Source organism: Suncus etruscus, chromosome 12, assembly GCF_024139225.1.
Source record: "Suncus etruscus isolate mSunEtr1 chromosome 12, mSunEtr1.pri.cur, whole genome shotgun sequence".
Classification (NCBI taxonomy): domain Eukaryota; kingdom Metazoa; phylum Chordata; class Mammalia; order Eulipotyphla; family Soricidae; genus Suncus; species Suncus etruscus.
In genome coordinates this window covers 63326277-63345434 of record NC_064859.1, presented here as the reverse complement: position 1 = coordinate 63345434, position 19158 = coordinate 63326277, and the positions used below count along the sequence as shown (strand labels likewise).

The window sequence follows — 19158 nt, the reverse complement described above, 5'->3', positions numbered from 1 at the left end:
TCTTTCACTATTACTCAAGATCTGTCTTTAAATGGGTATTTAAATGGCTATAAGGTAATTGTTGATAAATTAAGGTGTACACTCTGCCATATGATTTTTTTTTCTTGATGCTTTTTCCATTTCTTTTATTGTTTGGTTTTGTTATTTTTTATTTTTCTTTTTTTGATCAGGTTTTTGTTGTTGTTGTTGTTGTTGTTGTTTTTGCTTTTTTTGTTTGTTTTTCTGTTTTTGTTTTTTTTGGGGGGGGTCAAATCTGACAGTCCTCAAGGCTTACTTCAGGATCTCTGCTAAGGGTTCATCCCTGGTAATCACAATACATAATGGGATTGAATATGGTCAGCTGCTTACAGCCAAGTGCCTAACCACTGTCCTCTCTCTAACCCCCCACCCCCGCCTTTATTTTAGCCTGCTCTGAGCTATTTAGACATTCTTTAGGGTTCTTTTTTGATTTACTATGATGTTTTAAATTGTATTATTCTTACAGTTTTATAGGGACTGTTCTAGATCCTGCAAGATACACAACAGCATTTTCTGATACTGATTTTATTGTCAGTGATTTGGTGTCAGCTGAAGTTCAGGCACCTCCCATTCTGCCGCCTTTACCACTGCTTTTACATATGGTAGTCATGAATCTTTTGTAAGCTGTGAGGATCCTATTGGGTGATGCAGAGTTGTGTGACTTCTGTCATCAAGTATAATTTAAGTTCACAGGTAGATTAGTTTATTTAGCCTCATATTTTCTTGTTTTAGCATTGCTTCCTTTCTCAGGCTAAATGCCTTCTGTGCTAGCTAGCCTCCTCTTTCATGATAAGCCTAGCCAGAGTCCTCTTAATTCTTCTGTGTCTAAGGAGGGCCTGGCACTTCCCCCTGCTAAGTGCTAGAGATATATCACTTTCTTCTGACCTTCATGTTCTCAGATGAACATGTGTGCTGTATGTACTTCAGCTCAGCCCTGGCAGGTTTTGTGCTGTGTCCATCCTTTTATGTATCTGAATGCTTTGGATGCTTTTGTCTTTTAGTTTCTGGAAGTTCTATTAAAGCTGGAGTGGGGGAAGTGGTGGCAGAGTGACTCATGCTGACTGTTTCTGATGCGGGGCTGTAGTCTTTGTTTCTGCTTAGTGCTGAGTGGGAGTGGGAACTCCACTTGCTGCTGGGCCTTGTGAATGCTGTGGACAGGGAGGTGCATCATTTCTCTCCAGCACTTCTCTTTAATAGGTTTGCTCTGCCCCCTTCCTTTTCCTTTTTCAGAGCCTGGACTGGGCTAATAGTTCTTACTGACCTGCCCATACCATTCGGCTATCTAAGAACATGTCTCAAACAGTTAAACCCACAAAGCTCAAATAAGGTAGATAATGCCAGAAATGCTTTTTATTGTAAAGCTGCCCATTCTCACTGTAGCTGTGGACAGCAGGATTTCCTGGAACATTTTTCTCTGCTCCTGGTGGAACTTTTGAAAGACCATGTCTGAGCTATGTGGAAAGCAGGGATGGAGAACACACACACACACACACACACACACACACACACACACACACACACACACACGATTTTCCCAAATGCGATTGGGGTTGAAATTAATGTGATCAGCCCTGTGTGCTCAGTTATGTTGTGGTTCCTGCAAAAGGAAGTAAAGCAAACTGCTCTGTGATTGCAAAGGGAGAAAAGAAGGAAAGAAAAAGGGAGGTAGAAGAGAGAGAAGAGGGAGGGGGTGACGAAGAAGAAGAGGAGGAGGAGGAGGAAGAGGAATTGGAGAGACTGACTTTACTGCCCCTAGTACACTGGACCAAGACCATCCTAAAATATATAACAAGGCAAAGTAAGGGATGAGACTTTGCTTTCCTGCCTTAAGAGTCTGGAAGATAGTACTTACACTCCACTGAAAATTCCTTTATGGCATGTGGAATCAGGCTTAACTGCTGGGTTTTCAAGTGCTGTGCTGGAGAGCAGCCAAGTGTTTCACCATATGGCCACACACTCATGTCCCGTATAGGGGAGGCACAACAACAGATACTACAGTGATCAGAAAAAGAGGTTAGATTACTGTCAAACCTTTCCTAATGTAAATCTGTTATTTCACATAGAAGAGAGTAAGAACTGAGAATGGAAGTGATAATTTCTAAATGAACAAATCAACATAGCATAAGTAAATGTTAGTTTCTAGTTCCATTAATGTAGCCCAATCCTCTGTGTTTTTCCTTTGACAGCCAAACCCACTGGACATACATAGTAAGCAAGCAACCACTGAAAGGGAAAAGGAAAAGGTTAGACTTGAAAATGGGAAATATCTGCCTGCCTTGGGAGGGCAGATCTAAGTTACTGTTGGCCTGCAAGGAACTTCCCCCACTCCGTACTCCCCCCCCCCCATATATGTCATACGTAAAGAACTTTGGCTTGATTGCCAAATCTTTGGGCCACAAAAAAATGCAGGGACCCACAGGGCACTTGTCTATGCTGAGCCTGTTAGAACATGGCTGTATGATATGGAAGAACACCTGATTGTCACAAACTTGGAGAAGGCCATGTTCCAGACATCAGCTTGGCTATTTTTCTTTTATTTGGGGGAGGGGGTGTTGTCACACCCAGCTGTGCTCAGGGGTTATTCCTGGCTCTACACTCAGAAATCGCTCCTGGTAGGCACGTGGGACCATATGAGATGCTGGGATTCGAACCACCGATGGTCCTAGATCAGCTGCGTGCAAGGCAAATGCCCTACTGCTGTGCTATCTCTCCGGCTCTTCAGCTATTCTTTCTTGTAGTCCAACTGAGCTTTAAACAAACAAACAATGAGTTAGTTGGTTACTTGATTTAATTTTAAGAAAATTCATTGTTTAGATAGAAATAAGAATTTTTTTTGTTTGATTTGGTTTGGTTGTTTTTTTTTGTTTGTTTGGTTGGTTTTCTGCTACATCTAGCAATGTCCAGGGGTTGAACCTGGTTCAACAAGGTGCTAGGCAAGGGCCTTCCCATTGTACTATTACTCCATCCCCCGGAATAAGAATTTTTATTGGGGGGATTCTCCCCAGGAATTGCACTCCTTGGCTATTGCTGATTAAAAATGTGTTGTTTTACTTCTGTGTAACTGGCATGGACCCACCTCCTCGGAACTTTCTGTCTGCAAGTTTGGAGGTGAGCAGTGCCAGGCATCATTAGTTCAAACATCATCTTCCTGGAGGAGGAGAATGAAACCCCATTTGTAAAGAGGCAACTGAACACTCATGGTTTAAGGCAACAGGACATGGCCCTCCCACTGCCCGTGGGAATCCAAGTTCACTTTGTGTGATCTCAGTTCTGTGCTCTGGGACTCCTGAGTGGAGCAGGGGAACCCCCAACTTGTGTCCACCCTTGTGTTCACAATCTCCAGAAGGAGAAACTGAGACATAGAATTTAGAAGTAGATTGTGGCCACTTCTAGTGTTGACATTGGCTCACAGCTGCCTGTTGTACCCTGCATAGTTCTTGGCTTGGGGTTTTGCTGCTCTTAGCAGGGAGTAGTTTTTAAGCTCTGTGTGAATATACACATATGTATACATACATCCAACCACATTACATACATAATCAACCACTCCATTTGTGAGAACTTGTCTATCAAAACAGAAATGGCGAGGGCCAGAGCGATAGCTACAGCTGGTAGGGCACTTAGCTTGTACAGGTTTGATCCCTGGCACCCCATATGGTTCCCATAAACTGCCAGGAATAATGACTGGGTTTGGCTCCAAAATCAAAAAAATAAAATGGAGATAATTTAATGATGCTCAACTGAGTTCTAAGAACTTTTTCACTCCTCCCCTCAATTTCCCCAAGTATGCCACATGCCCACTTCCTAACCAGAGCCTAGGACATTTTATGATGAATCACTGTCCATGTAATAAGTGGCACGACTTGTTCAGAGAAGTAAGCTAGCTTCAATGCAGGTATGTTTCTTTTTGGTGATTGTAGCTTTGCAATGGGGCATGAGGGGCATGTTCTCCATTCCTTGAGTGGGTTTGCATATCTGTGGGCTAGTGTGCTGGAGAGAAGCTAAAAGGAGAGTCATTTCTTGATGATTTCTCTATTGCATAGCTCCTTGAGATATTTCTGAACACAAAGATGTCTAAAAATGATTTTGTTTGTTTACTTTGTATATAGGTGAATTTCAATCTTTTACTCTTCTAAGGGGAAATCTTGCTTTAAAAGACTGAACCAGGCTTGGAGATGGGAATTGATTCACAGCAGGGGCACAGATACTCTGCTGATTTGAAGGGAATCTTACTCAGTATGGTATGGAGGTGCCTGCAGCTGTCTTCTTTCTTTTTCTCACTTGGGATTTACCAGGATGCTTCTTTCAAGTGTAAATTAGGGTCTTCAGCCTGTTGTCCTTTGACCACTGCTGTGGGGAAATTATTACATTTCTCCTGTACTTCCTAGTCTGCAGGTGGGAAAGGTGGAAGAACACTGGTCTAGACCTGAGGTTTTCTTGGTACTAAGAAGCCTGGTGTGTGTAATGCATCCACTGTTTTCTCTAGTCTTCTCTTTTGATAGCCTAGTTAGAAGTGTGTGCACAGACAGTTTCAGCAGGTAACCCAGTTCATTGTTGGTTCTTGCTCTATTCATTATAACCCATGGGACTGCTCTTCCGTGTCATCCACTGAAACAGAAAGACATAGCAATTTAGTATCTGGTTAGCACCCTGGTGGGGGTAGGAGTGGGTGGATACTGATTCATACTGAATTAGAACAACCCTAGATTAATTTCTTCTGGCCAGTGGGTTCCTAGGTATAGCCTCCTCTTCCTCCATGATTTTTTTTCCCTAGAGTTTTACCAATGGGTTCCTCCTCTTCCTCCAAGTTTGTTTTTTCCTAGTAAATAAGCTCACTGAGCAACAGAACTGGATCCACTGCTGTGTCTTCTGTTAAGGGGAAAGGGCATGTCAGGAAAGATAGAAACCCAAAGAAAAGGAAGAGCTTTGAGCCAGCTTTGGACAGATACCTTCCTGTGTGGCACCTGTGCTAGGGCTCTGTTCTCTTCCTCTTGGGATGAGATGAGGCATGATTATATATTTATATCTCTGATCATTGCATTGTCTGCCCTCTGTATGGTGCAGAGGTGGATAGGTAGCTTGAGGAATTACAACTTTGGGATCTTGCATAACAGTATCCACAGTGGAGATGTCAAGCTTATTCCTTTTTATACAACACAGTTCTCTCTGTCATGCACTTGTGAGTGAGGGTGTTAAGTGGAAGCTCCACTTCCTGGCTTCGACCTTTTCTCTGTGCTAACGTATGAGTGTTTCGCTTCACTGTACAGGTGTTATGAAGTTTAGCTGCATGGTGTAATCAATAGATTTTTAGTTCTTTCCACATTAAAGCTTCATGATGTCATTTTTAGGATTCTGTCTTCACACACTCTCTCTCTCTCTCTCTCTCTCTCTCTCTCTCTCTCTCTCTCTCTCTCTCTCTCTCCACGTTGCTCTTCATTATCTGTGGAATGAAATGCAGTAACTTATGTTTAAGGAATTCACATGAATTTAGGGTGCAGGATTTTCTAATGTTTTCACCATCAGGGTTTGGAGTCATAGAGGAAGCCACACTTCACTGAAATTTTTCTATTTTTAATTTAAAATCTCGTTTTTTCCTGGAGAACTGACTTTTGCCTAGAACCATATAGTTACTGCATGTGAAAATCTGAATTCCCCATGCCCCCGACATTTTCAAAGGACTGATCTTATTGTGAATTTGTGTGTCGAGTTACCAAAATATACTTGGAAACTTATTTTTCTTGGTATAGGTTTGATGAAGTGTTGACACCAACTGCTCTGGAAATATCGCACTCAGAGAAGATGGAACAATGTTCCTAGCAGGAGCTTAGGGGTGTCACCATGAGATGCTACTTAGTTATTTTTATTTTTTTTTTGGGGGGGGGCACATCCAGCGGTGCTCAGGGGTTTCTCCAGGCTGTCTGCTCAGAAATAGCTCCTCGCAGGCACAGGGGACCATATGGGACACCGGGATTCGAACCAACCACCTTTGGTCCTGGATCGGCTGCTCGCAAGGCAAACGCCGCTGTGCTATCTCTCCGGGCCCTTTATTTGTTTTTTAAAGTAAGATGGCATGGTCAAATTATCTGGAATCCCTGGAAAGAAACCTATTGCCAAAGTGTCTCAGCTTACCCAGAGAATTAGCAGGGATGGGGAGCAGTGTCGGGAAAGTGGGAGCCAGATCTGCTAGTGTCCCATGTCCTACCTCAGCCAGACCAAATGCAGGACCCCCCCCCCCCCCCTGAACTGGTGGTAGAAGCAGCATATTTCTAGAATATGTGGGGTGGAACATTCCACACATACCCCTGCCCTGTGAAAGGCACATGCACAGAGAGTTAATTTCAGTCAGGTAGGAGTCCTGATGGCACCTCCATTGATGAAGAGGGGAAATAATCAGAGACTTGGGACTGACTTTCTTGCTCTGGGGGGACAGAACCACAATGGGTCAGGGGGAGAAGAGAATATTCCAGCTCCCTCAGAGGATGAGCCAGGAATATGGGCCACAATCCTCATAGTACCTTCCTGAACTGGGATGCTCGCTGGACTTGTACCTTTACCAAGTCAGCCAGGTCTGTGTTCAGATACAAACAAAAAATGTCTGGGCTTGCTTCTAGCCTGTAAGGGCACACGCTTCCAGTGACCATGAAGCTGGTGGGGTAATGGGTCTCTGACTGAGGCTCCCTCAGTTGGGCTTTGGTGTCGGAAGATATTGGGGGAGGAAGAATTGCTTTCTTTTCAGCTTTGCAGCATTGCCTTACCGACCTTTTGAGGTGGCCGGAGTAGAAGTGGATTCAAGTAATGCATTTCTCCCATTCCAACTCAGGGCCTGTGTAAGCAGTGTAAGCAATACGCATTGAAAAGCTAATGCACAGACCCTGGGTGTGTTCTGTCAGCCTTGTCTTGGTATTTCATCCAGGCAGCTGTTTATGTAGCACTGCCTTGAATTTATATAGCTGCCTTGGCTGATTTCACATATGTGTACCAGGGAGAAGCATATGGGAACCTTATGAGTATTACTTGCGAACTACCATCACTTTGTTTCATTTCTAAATTTCCATGTAGTTGTTTAATGGAGATGCTAGAGGATTTAGTATGAAATAAAATGAGATTTAGCAAGTAAGAAATAGATGTAAGGAATAGGTGTGTGTGTGTGTGTGTGTGTGTGTGTGTGTGTGTGTGTGTGTGTATGTATGTATAAAAGTATAAGAGAGGTGGTTTCTGAGACCCATAAATTGAAGAGTGATTAGATTGGATTGGATTATGGATTGGATTTCCTGTAGTAAAATGTATTTCAACAACTGTCTGGGCCCAGGTGAAACAGCCATGTTACTTTGAGAGGCTTATTTCCTAAGGAAACTAGCAGGCTGGTTAGTGTCTTTCTTTTTCTGATAAATTGTCAATCATCTCAAACGATGTAATTTTGAAGGTACTTACTCGTTTTTACAAGAAGTCAACTACTGGTTTGAAATAAGAATCCTCTAATGTTTTATTTCATCAAATGAGTGCTGAGCTGCAAAATATCCTTGAGCAGTTTGGGCTGGTTTTAGAAACAATTCAGAGCAATATTTCTGGCTCCAGTGAACGCCACCCCCCTCCCCATCCAAATATACTGGAAGAGGGGTCCAGGAAAGATTGCATGAAGGGAACACGGGAAGGTAACAAAATTGAAGGGGAGCCAAAGTCAAAAGAAGATTAAGAAACAGAACACTGTTAAGAGGCTTTATAGTGTTTTTTGATTAAATCAGAGTCATGAAGGACAACATGAAATGCCAGCAGAGGGGCTTGCTTTCTGCCCACATTCCCTATATGTGTCTCTTGTTACTTATTTTCCTAGAGATGATCTGCTGTATATTTAAAATAAAATCAGTCATTTCCTTTATGTGTCTTTGGGGACATAGCAGTTCTTTTTTGGCTCAGAGTTGAGTCAGAACTTAATTCCTGTTGATCACTACCAAGTCTCATCTTGGTGGTGATCTCATCCCACTCGTGTAGATCACCAGCATCTGAAAACAATAAAGCATGAAGGGTGTCTTAGTATATTCATTTGTTTTCCACTTCTGCTCTTGATGCTCCAGCAGTGACATGATGCAAAGATAGTTGCTAGTTCTTGGAAGTGAGAGCCAGGTATGGATCTGGGCCCAGGAAGGGTGTGCTTGTCCCACCATGTTTCAGGCACCACATTAGCCTGCTTCACATGCCACGGGCAGTGGAATGGAGAGAAAGAATGATGACAACTGTCATGCTGTGATCTCAGTTCTTTGAACACCTGCCCTTCATGACAGAGGGATAGAAACTGGGGGTGGGGGGTGGGAGGTTGATGGATCAGAAAACTCAGAAGGTTTGGCTTGACTGATGTGGGCTTCAGAGTGAATCAGCAGTTGTGTTTTATCCTTTCCCCACCCTTGCTACAGAAAACCCATTTGAAAACCCCAGTTGGATTTCACTATCAGCCACATAACCATGGTATTGGTGTTTTTCAAAGGCAGTCTTTTAAGCTTTGAATTGAGGGCTAGAGCAATAGAACAGTGGGTTGTGTGTTTGCCTTGCATGCAGCTGACCTGGATTTGATTCCCAGCACCAAGAATAAGCTCTGACCACTGCTGGATGTGGCTCCAGTATAAAAGCAAATAAAAAGATGTGAAATTGCCCTACAGTTTGGAAAAGTTAATGTTGTCAAACCAGAACAGTTTGCTAAATGCCTAGTGCTCATCTTTCTGTGCCATCTTTCAGTTTGTTGGCATTGAAAACTGCCCTCCTTTTCAGCTGGTACAGAAAATGGATGGGTTACCTCATGAATTTTTCCTCTAATAACTGATGGTTCTAATAAGGTTTGCATTTCAAAAGTCATTTTTAATGGTTTTTTGAAAATTCAACTACCTTTAACAACTGTATCTGACATAATCATATTATAAAGGTATGTTTGATTGGAAATCCTGGGTCTAGCAGCTTCCCCCAGCACAGAGTCTGTGTGTGTGTGTGTGTGTGTGTGTGTGTGTGTGTGTGTGTGTGTGTGTGTGTGTGTGTGTGTCTGTGTGTCTGTGTGGTTGGTTGGTTGGTTGAGAGAAAGGGAGGGAGGGAAAGAGGGAGGGAAGGAGGATGGGAGGGGTAAGGAGAAGAGAAGAGATATAGTTCCTCAGAAAGTTCCTTTTGGAAGTATTAGTTTCATGCAAAATTGCCTACTGAAGTCAAAACCTTGCTCTTCTCTTCCTGTGTAGTAACAAGCTTCTGTTTCTAAGTAAAGACCCAGTATATGGATCACATATCAGCTTTGATGTTTGGTGCTCACCTTTCATAGAGATTCAGTATAACCCTTAAGACAGCTCTTGGGTAGGTGACTGTGTTAGAATCAGCCCATGGGTTGATAGAGACTCTAGTTGGGCTTCTAGAAGTTTCCTGACGGATTTTCCTGATATTTCCTGCCTGTTGCCCCAGGTCACCAGGTGGCTCCTTTAAAATTTAGTACATATCAGTAGGGTGTTTGCCTTGTATGCGGCCTACACAGGACAGACCCCGGTTCAATTCCTGGCATCCCATATGGGCCCCCGAGTCTTCTAGGAGCGATTTCTGAGCTCAGAGCCCTTGAGTGCTGCTGGTATGACCCAAAAACCAAAAAAGAAAAAAAAATAATACCATGTACCCCCTTACCACTCTTGCACCCTTTCACTACTTCCCACTATGATGAATATGATGAAGTGGTGGCCAGTGCTGCTGTGATGCTAAAGGGCCAGTTTTATCTTTCAGATCAGCCAAAACTCACTTGCCTGCTCTGGGGGTTCACAAGTGACATTAAGATACATATGACAGTCACCAAATTAAACTCATGAGTACACAAAGAAAACCTCCTTACTGCTACAGGGGGTTATTTTGTCACTTAAGAAATCAGCACTGGGGGACCTTACACCCTGAACATTGTCATAATGACCTGGCTCGGGCATTGTCTGTTCACCCCTGAACTAGGATGCCATCTATGAGACAACCAGGGTTGTCTATAACATCACCTAGGAACAATCCTCTACCACCGAAGACCCTACCGCTGCCCCGGCATTGGCCTACTCCAAAGAGAGGTCCCTTAACACCAAGAAGACATAACAACGACCTACTTTTAGGCCAGGGCTATCCACATTGCCCTGTAATTGTGAGGTGAAACTAGAGGACGCTCCACATCATCCTGACTTCAATGTAGGATATGCACAGAATCCAGGATCTTTAACTACAGAAACCTGACACCAACAACATTGACTGTGCAGAAAAAAAAATTTTATTGGCACTGCAGACAATGACCTTAGTTGGACACCTAGTAGGCCTGGAGCTTAGAGTTGGTCTTATGTCAGAAAACTTCAGGGGTAAGGTTTCCTTATATCTAGACCAAGGTTTTTCCTCTTCATGTCTCCCACATTTTGCTGTGCCTATGCAAACAACAGTAGCCACTCTAACATTGTTTTTACTGTATTTCTTCAACTCTTATTCTAAAAAAAAGAAAAAGACGAAAAGCTTATTAAAACTTCTGCTAGACCTTTAATGAATTAATTGGTGATTCAACGATTTTCAAAAATATACTTGTTACTGAACCTTTAAAAAAAAGAAATCAGTACTGGGGGGCTGGAGCAATAGCACAGTGGTAGGGTGTTTGCCTGGTGAGCAGTTAACCTGGGACCAACACGGGACCAACTCAGGTTCTATCCCTGGCATCCCGTATGGTCCCCCAAGCCTACCAGGAGTGATTTCTGAGTGCAGAGCTAGGAGTAACCTCTGAATGCTGCCAGGTATGGCCCCAAAAACCAAAAAAAAAATTCATCATTGATATTTTTCTTCTAGGATGTATTGTTTCAAGGCCAGAGCAGTAACACATTGGTAGGGCATTTGTCTTGTAAGATAGCCAACCCAGGCTTTGTTTTTCTTGATTTGATTTTGAGCCACATTCAGCAGCACTGGAGTTACTCTTGTCCCTGTGCTCAGAAGTTACTCCTGGCAGGCTTGGAAAACCATATGGGATGCTGGGGAATGAACCTGGGTCGTTGTGTGCAGGGTAAATGTTCTACCCTCAGTGCTATTACTCTGACCCCCAGCCAATGTTTAATTCCCAGCATCCCCTGTTATCTCCAAGCCCTCCAGGAGTAAATAATACCTGAACACAAAGTCAGGAGTAAGCCCTGAGCAACATAATTTATGGTTCACAAACCTGAGTTAAGGCAGTCCTTAAGCCTTAAGCCCTTGAGGCTGGAGAGAAAAAAGTATGTACTGGGACACAGGCTTGCCATGCAGGATTCTCAGGCTCAGTCTCAGCACTGCATAGAATCCCCCAAGTACCAACTGGTACTACCCCCAAGCACATAGCTGGAAGTACTCCTGAACACTGCTATGTCCAAATACCCCCAGCAAAAACACATAAGAGTATGTGGATGTATATAAAAAAAAAAAAGAGTATGTGGATGTAAAATAATCAAAATAGGATTTTTATCTTACAATCATAGTAGCCTTGATAAATGTGTTGATGCTTTTTTTTTTTGCCACTTATAAGTATTAATGATCAGGTATAATCAGTTCAAGGACTCAGAATAATAGTTAACCACTCAAAAAGCACTACTAAGAAAAACAACCACCAAAACTGAACAAAAACTTAAAAAAGCCCAATTGAATTTGTATTGTGTGAGACCCTAGGTTCAATTCTTGACACTGCCACCAAAAATAGAAGCCAGAAACAAAAACCAGATGGTAATAGGTGCTCTACTGGAATAGCCTAATATGTTAGTTTTGTCTGAAAAAGTCTAAATGGGACTGAAAAATTATGTAACCTCTTAAAAAAAAGCACCTAAAGACAGTTAGTGACTTTGCTAAGGATCTGTTGTTTGTGCCAGTTGGTATATGATAAACCTTGTCTAATCCATTATTGCTGGTTGGTCTAATTCTGCCAACTCTTACATGTTTTCTGAACATACTTCTAGACTCAGTCTAAGACATCTCTAAGCTGGTTAAAAGCAGGTCTGACTATCCTACAGGCACAGCTGGCTCTGTCTTGCTGCCAGTCCCTAGATGTGTCCTATCTGTGTCTGTATTTCAGCCAGAGTTATCGACGGGCCTTTTTCTTTCAAGGAAGAAACAGCTGCTTATCTCTTTCCCCTCCTTCTCTGTATACAGCATAGCAATTATCTCTGATGATGAACAAGTTTAATTTGGCCACTGGGTTCCATATTTTCTTCTTGGTTGCTGGCTGTGTTGATAGGTTCACTCGGTGCCAGTTTTGATAAGCTGACTTCTCACATGGGCTGGCTCCTTGGCTACTCCTTGTCACCAGCTCATGCCTGAGATATGTAAAATCTCCCGGACTACATAGATCTCCTTTGTCAAAAGTGGAAATGAACCAGGAGAGTGATTTTGTGTGGTAAGAAACACAATGTCTAAGTATGTTGTAGAAATGTGATTCTGAGTTTTTACTAAGTTCAAACCTCAGGCAAGTAAGCTTTATGGGAGCAGGATGTGGCCAGAACACTTGTACAACTGTCTGGCACCTGGGCAGACTTGTTGGGTAAATTATTGAGCATCTTCATTGATTTAAACTTCAGGTAATATGCCAACTATTGATATTAGTCTGCTGTGTGGTTTCACGGGTTTTCTTTTGCTAGTGATATTTTCTTCGTTGCTCACCCCAGGATGGAAGGCAGTCAGTGGTTGTCTCCAAGAGTTGCACATGTTGTGAGAAATGAGCAGGGCCCTGGAACCGAGAGAGGAGGGCCAGAGTGCTCTGCTCCAAGGGTTGCTGCCCCTCCCCTGTTTGTGGGCAGGTGGTTTCAGCAGGTGGAAGGAGGGTGGCAGGAGACAGCAAGCAAAGTAGAAGTCTCTGCAGGCTTTAACATGTGGTGGGCATTTCTGAGAAGAGCGCTTTCCTTTCTAGATTGAACTGTCCTTGTAAATGCTTCTCTGAGTCAGTAAAGAACTCTCATGTGCTTGTTAGCATGTATATAAGTGAATAGTTGGGACCCTGTGGTAGCTGAAATCCTCTTTCAAAGAGCTGTTAGCCCAGGAAGAGGAAGCGGACTAGTTCATCACTCTACCCTGACATTTTGTTTCCTACCATTTTGATCATAGTAACTGTTGTGTGGTTTGACATTACTTGGAGGACATGCCTGACCTACCCTAGAAGTTCCACTGATGGCTTGTTCTCCATGAAGGCTTCCTTGAACAGTGCAGAGTTCTAGAGGATATCTTCATGTACTTTGAATACACACGTCCTCCTGCTTCACACACACACACATGTACACTCCTTACACAATCACACACCCCTTTATATCACTCCCCTTCAACTTCATACATGCATGCAGAGCTCCACAGCACACACTTCTCCCCTCCACATTATACATAAACACTCTTCCGCTTCACTGCCAATTTCTGTAGTGTAGCAGCTGTTACATACATAACCCACACATGCACACATACGTACACACACAAAACACCCTCCCTTCCTGTACATACTTCCTGCTGTCTTTTAGAGTCATTGCTGGAATGTTGAGAGGCCTCAGAGAAATTGGAGCCAGAATTCAGAGGATTGGTAAAAACTTCAGGACTCAGATTTATACAGCTGTGAACTATTGTCAGTTTTAATTATTATCACTCACCCTCCCCCAAATAAGTTTATGGATCATACCTGACAGTACCCACGGTTTCCTTCTGGCTGTCCGCTCAGATTGCTTCTGGCAGGACTCAGGGACCGTATGGTGTACTGGGGATCAAAGCGGAGTTAGGCAAGTACCCTACTCACAATGCTATCTCTCTGTATTTATTCCAGAGACGAACTTTTAAAATAAAAAAAAAATATATAACCTAGGAAGCCACAATCACATTATTGCAAAAATTGGATCTTACATACATTAAAATATTTTGCTATACTTAAATCATTAACATGTGTGTTGTGTGTGTGAATACAAGTGTGTTGTGCCTGCTTTAACCTAATGTTAACCTTATTGTCCATGAATAAGTGGTGGAATCTTCCAGTACCAGATCACTGAAATGTGGGGAGTGTAGCTATTGTTTTTCCTTGTGGTGCAGAAAGCTTCATTTTCAGGGGACTTGGTGCAATATTCAGACAACCCACATTTGTTCTCCTTTTTTTTTTTTTTTTTTTTTTTTTTTTTTTGGGTGGCAGTCACAGTCTTTTTAATGGTTTAATTATCAGATGGATGAATGCACTGAGGGTGAATGTTAGTGGCAGCTTAATGAAAGGGCAAACCTCCTCCTCCTCTCTTCCTCCTTCCAAAAATGCTTGTGCTTTTACACCCACAACATTTGCTCTCCCTATGTGGTGTTTGCAGACTTGAATCTTTCTTCATTGGCTCCATTCATATTGAGACAAAACATGCAATTAGTTTGATGGCTGCATGGGTGAAGACTGGCAATACTCTGCCACCCCCCTGGAAACAAGCCCCTTCGGGTGATCTGGAGCACACCTCTGGGCTCCCCCTACCCACTGCTTGTTCTCTTATAGGGCAGCCTACAAGCATCACATTCTTCTGATGCCTGTGATTTTCTTAGGAAAGGAAGAAAGTTACTTCACAAACATCCTAAATATAGTTGTTTAAATATTTTTTTCAAGTAGGGTGAGAGAGAGAGAGAGAGAGAGAGAGAGAGAGAGAGAGAGAGAGAGAGAGAGAGATATTTTACCATTTTGTGTATATGTGCTGGCCCTCTTTAAATGAACAACTGTAATTAAAGCAACCAGAACATTTTAGATCTCACAGTTTTGAATCTCAGTTTTGAGGAAGGAAATCAATTCAACATCCTTTATTTTATAACCAAAGTTAGGTAGCAGACTTGGCCACTAAAATCTTTAACGCCATGTTGTAGTAGTTTTCGGTGGTTGGGAGCACCCTAAACAGGAAGGTGTATGTAGAACAGAGCTTGCTTCTAGAAACCTTGGGATCTTTCTAAATGACCTGTGGAAAACAATGTGATTTTTGTTCTGTCTGTTCTGATGCAGCTTCCATGAGGCAGTCTCGGGCTGTACCTGCAGATTTGCGTCCGGAGATCTGGATTGCACAAGAGTTGCGGCGTATCGGAGACGAGTTTAATGCTTGTTACCCACAGAGGGTAATGATGTTTTCTTTATTCCTTCTCTCCTCGCACCCTTTCCCTCCCCACCATGTATTTTTAAAAGTGACTAGTCATAATTCTGTGTCTATCTGGAAATAACAGGCCTTAACCTGCTTGTGGCCTACCATTGTTTCTCCTTTCCCATGTTACCTTTAGTTCATGGCTAAATATAAATGATGGTAATTAAAGAGAGTACTGGGTGGCAGATGGATTTTAGGAGCACACACCTGCAGGCATACAGGGCAACAGGAGTGCTCTGTTTTGAAAGACTCCCACATACATTGGAACAGAATCTTTAGTCTGTGCTGGGCATTTCTGTACTTCTGTGAGGCAGTTTGGGTTAAAAAGCTTTTCTTTTTAAAATGTTTTTGGTCTTCTGGAAGTGGGGTATAGGGGGGTCATACTTACATATTAGTACTCAGGAATCATTCCTGGAAGGCTTGGGGACCATATGGGTCCCCAGGAATCAAATCTGGGTTAACTGCATGCAAGGCAAGCACCCTACTTATACTTACTGTTCTATCATTCTGACCTCTAGTTCAGAGTTTTAAGGAGTTCTTTAATTGAGTTATTGGTGATGGGAAAGTTGCACTGATAAAGGGGAGTCTTCTTTTTATAACTGAAACCCAACTACAAACATGTTTTGTAGGGGCCGAAGTGGTAGCGCAAGCGGTAGGGCATTTGCCTTGCATGCGCTGACCTAGCACAGACCACAGTTTGATCCCCCAGCGTTCCATATGATCCCCCAAACCAGGAGCAATTTCTGAGTGCATAGCCAGGAGTAACCCTGAGTGTCACAGTGTGTGGCCCAAAAACAAATAAAAAAATGTTTGTAATCCTGGTGCTTAAATAAAAATATTATGAAAAAGTAAACAACAATGTCAAGAAAGAAAATAATAACTTGGGCTAAAGAGATAGTTCAGTGGTGGGGCGTTTGCCTTGCATGCAGCTGATCCAGGATGGACAGTGGTTCAAATCCCAGCATCCCATATGGTCCCCCGTGTCTGCCAGGAGCGATTTCTGAGCACAGAACCAGGAGTAATCCCTGAGTACCACCTCAGAAACAACAAAAAAGGAAGGAAGGAGAGAGAGAAAGAAAAGGAAGGAAGGAAGGAAGGAAGGAAGGAAGGAAGGAAGGAAGGAAGGAAGGAAGGAAGGAAGGAAGGAAGGAAGGAGGGAAGGAAAGAAGCAAAGAAGCAAAGAAAGAAGGAAGGAAGGAAAGAGAAAGAAGGAAGGAAGGAATAAAAAAAAAGAAAAGAAAAAGTAACCCATTTTTGCCAGGAATACAAAGCAGACACTGACATGCAGACTCTCCCATGATCTGCCTGGAGAGGAGAGACCACCCAGCCCATTTAGTCCCCACTAGACAGCTATTGAAGTGGGGCAGGAGGTTCTGCACTGTCTGACTCATCATTGCTTAAATTGCCACTGAGGTGTTTTGTTGAATTTAAGCATGAGGGCAGGATACCTATATGATCTGTATACAGACAGAGTGTTTTCTGTTTTGTTTTGCCCAGAGATGATTTTTATCACCACTAAGATACCCTTGTCTTCAGACATGTGAGACTTTGAACTCTGGGAGAGTCAGGACTGTGATATTGCACAGGTGCTCCTGTGAGGTGAGGTGCACATTCAAGTATAGCCTGCACCAGCATCTGTTGACAGCCCTGAGACTGCCAATGGGGGCTAGAGTGGGTAGGGCATTTGCCTTGTATGTGGCTGATCTGGATTTGATCCCCGGCATCGCATATGGTCTCCCGAACCAACCAGGAGTAATTTCTGAGTGTAGAGCAAGGTGTAACCCCTGAGTACTGGTGGGTGTGGCCCCAAAACTAAAACCAAAATATAAACAAAGGAGAGAGACTACATGATCACTAATCATGTTGGTTTCTGGCACACTCTTAAAGTTTAACTCAGCTTTAGTTTGTAGGAAATGTTACCATTTTTTTTCTTTTGTCACTTTTCTCTTATATCTCTTTCCTGAACATTGTTTTATTCCCCCCTTTTTTTCTTGGTTTTTGGGTCACAGTTCTCAGGGATTACTCCTGGCTCTACACTCAGAAATCGCTCCTGGCAGGCTCAGGGGAACATATGGGATGCTGGGATTCGAACCACCGTCCTTCTGCATGCAAAGCAAACACTCTACCTCCATGCTATCCCTCTGCCCATTTCATTTTTGTCTTTCTTTTTGCCAAACCCTACAATGTGAAATGTTAACATTGTGTTTTTTCTCATTTGTCACTTTTCTTTTACATCTTTTTAATGAACATTGTTTCCTTCCTTCCTTCCTTCCTTCCTTCCTTCCTTCCTTCCTTCCTTCCTTCCTTCCTTCCTTCCTTCCTCCCTCCCTCCCTCCCTCCCTTCCCTCCCTTCCCTCTCTCCCTCCCTCCCTTCCCTCCCTCCCTCCCTCCCTCTCTCCCCTCCCTCCCCTCCCTTCCCTCCCTTCCCTCCCTCCCTCCCTTCCCTCCCTCCCTTCCCTCCCTTCCCTCCCTTCCCTCCCTTCCCCTCCCTCCCTTCCCTCCCTTCCCTCCCTTCCCTCCCCCCTCCCGTCCCACCCTCCCTTCCCTCCCTTCCCTCCCTTCCCCTCCCTCCCTTCCCTCCCGTCCCTCCCTTCCCTCCCTTCCCTCCCTTCCCCTCCCTCCCTTCCCTCCCTTCCCTCCCTCCCTCCCTTCCCTCCCTCCCTTCTTCTCCCTCCCTTCCCTCCCTCCCTTCCCTCCCTTCCCTCCCTCCCTCCCTCCCTCCCTCCCTCCCTCCCTCCCTCCCTTCCTTCGTTTTTTGTTTTTTGTTTTTATTGCCACGCCCCACAGTATTCTGAGCTTACTCCTGGCTCTGCACTCAGAATTATTACTGACAGGCTCAAGAAATCATATGGGATGCTGGAGATCAAACCAGGGTCAGCCACATGCAAGAGAAACATCTTAGCCACTGTGCTATATCACTCCAGTTCCTGAACATTATTGTTCCATAAAGATGTCTCGGGGTTTTTTTTGTTTTTTTTTTTGACTCATCACTGTCCCCAGATCAGAATAGGGTTGGGTGGGTACATTAGTCTTGTTTTGCTAAGTAAATGAGTGTTTCTTCTTGATTAATTCATACTTGTTTTCCCATCTTGAGCACTGCCTTTCAAGTTTCCTTTGAACACACTTTTGAGACATTTTTCTATTAGAAAGGTTAGGTGAGGGAGCCCCTCTTCTTGTCTGTGTTACAGTATCAGAAGTTGGGGAAATCATAACACATACTCTTATTAGCTGCCTCTGGACTTACTCAGGACTATGTGTTATGCTTGATGGCACATCTGCATTATAGTTATTTTTTTCACTAAATGGGAAAGAACAAATTGATGAATGGGCTTAGGAATGAATTTCTTCTCTGTATTTTGGGGCCACACTTGGTGTGCTCAGGACTTACTCCTGGCTCTGCTTCAAGTATCATTCAAGTATCATGGGACCCTCTTAGAGTGCTGGGGAGAAAACCTGAGTTGGCCACATATAAGACAGACACTGCATGCATACTATACTTCAGTTCTGGGCTTAGACATAACTATTTTTATGCCACAATGCCTGGCATTGTATACTGCTTTGGACCCATTGACAAAATATAAATTCCTTCAACAGGTGAAGGAGTTTCTAAATTTAAAATATGCTCTTGTGTGTGTGAGAGAGAGAGAAAGATAGAGAGAAGTTATCAGTAAAATTAGTACTTCTCTCCCAGTTTCTCTACCTCAGTTTCTTTGAGAGACTTGAGTTTAGAAAGAGAAGTAAGAGGGTCAAAGCTGGAAATTTAGAAATTTAGTAGGGTCAGAATGGGAATAGGGGCCAGAAGATCCTACCTGTGGAACATATCCCTCATGACAGAGACCTGAATCCATCCATCCTGATTCTGGGGGGTGTATCCAGAATCCAGTGGGATGAGTGTATAGAAGCAACCAACAACTAGCCTCTGTCCCTGTCTTTAAGGGGTTTACCTTTCCTTGGCCCATAACCTGATATGGCAGAGATGAGTTGGTGTGCAGGTGCTTTCAGAGTCCAAAGCTTTAGGGGCTAGAGAGCTAACTGAGCTCAGTTC

At 43.4% G+C, this 19158-nt stretch overlaps 1 protein-coding gene across 1 annotated transcript in view; it reads left to right on the top strand.

Moving 5' to 3' along the window:
• The window catches only part of BCL2L11 (BCL2 like 11), a 42618-nt gene that overhangs the window by 11140 nt on the left and 12320 nt on the right, over positions 1-19158 (top strand). The window contains exon 3 of the mRNA XM_049784441.1: positions 14981-15090. Within this exon, the coding sequence (XP_049640398.1) occupies positions 14981-15090 (110 nt within the window). The remainder of the gene's footprint in view (positions 1-14980; positions 15091-19158) is intronic.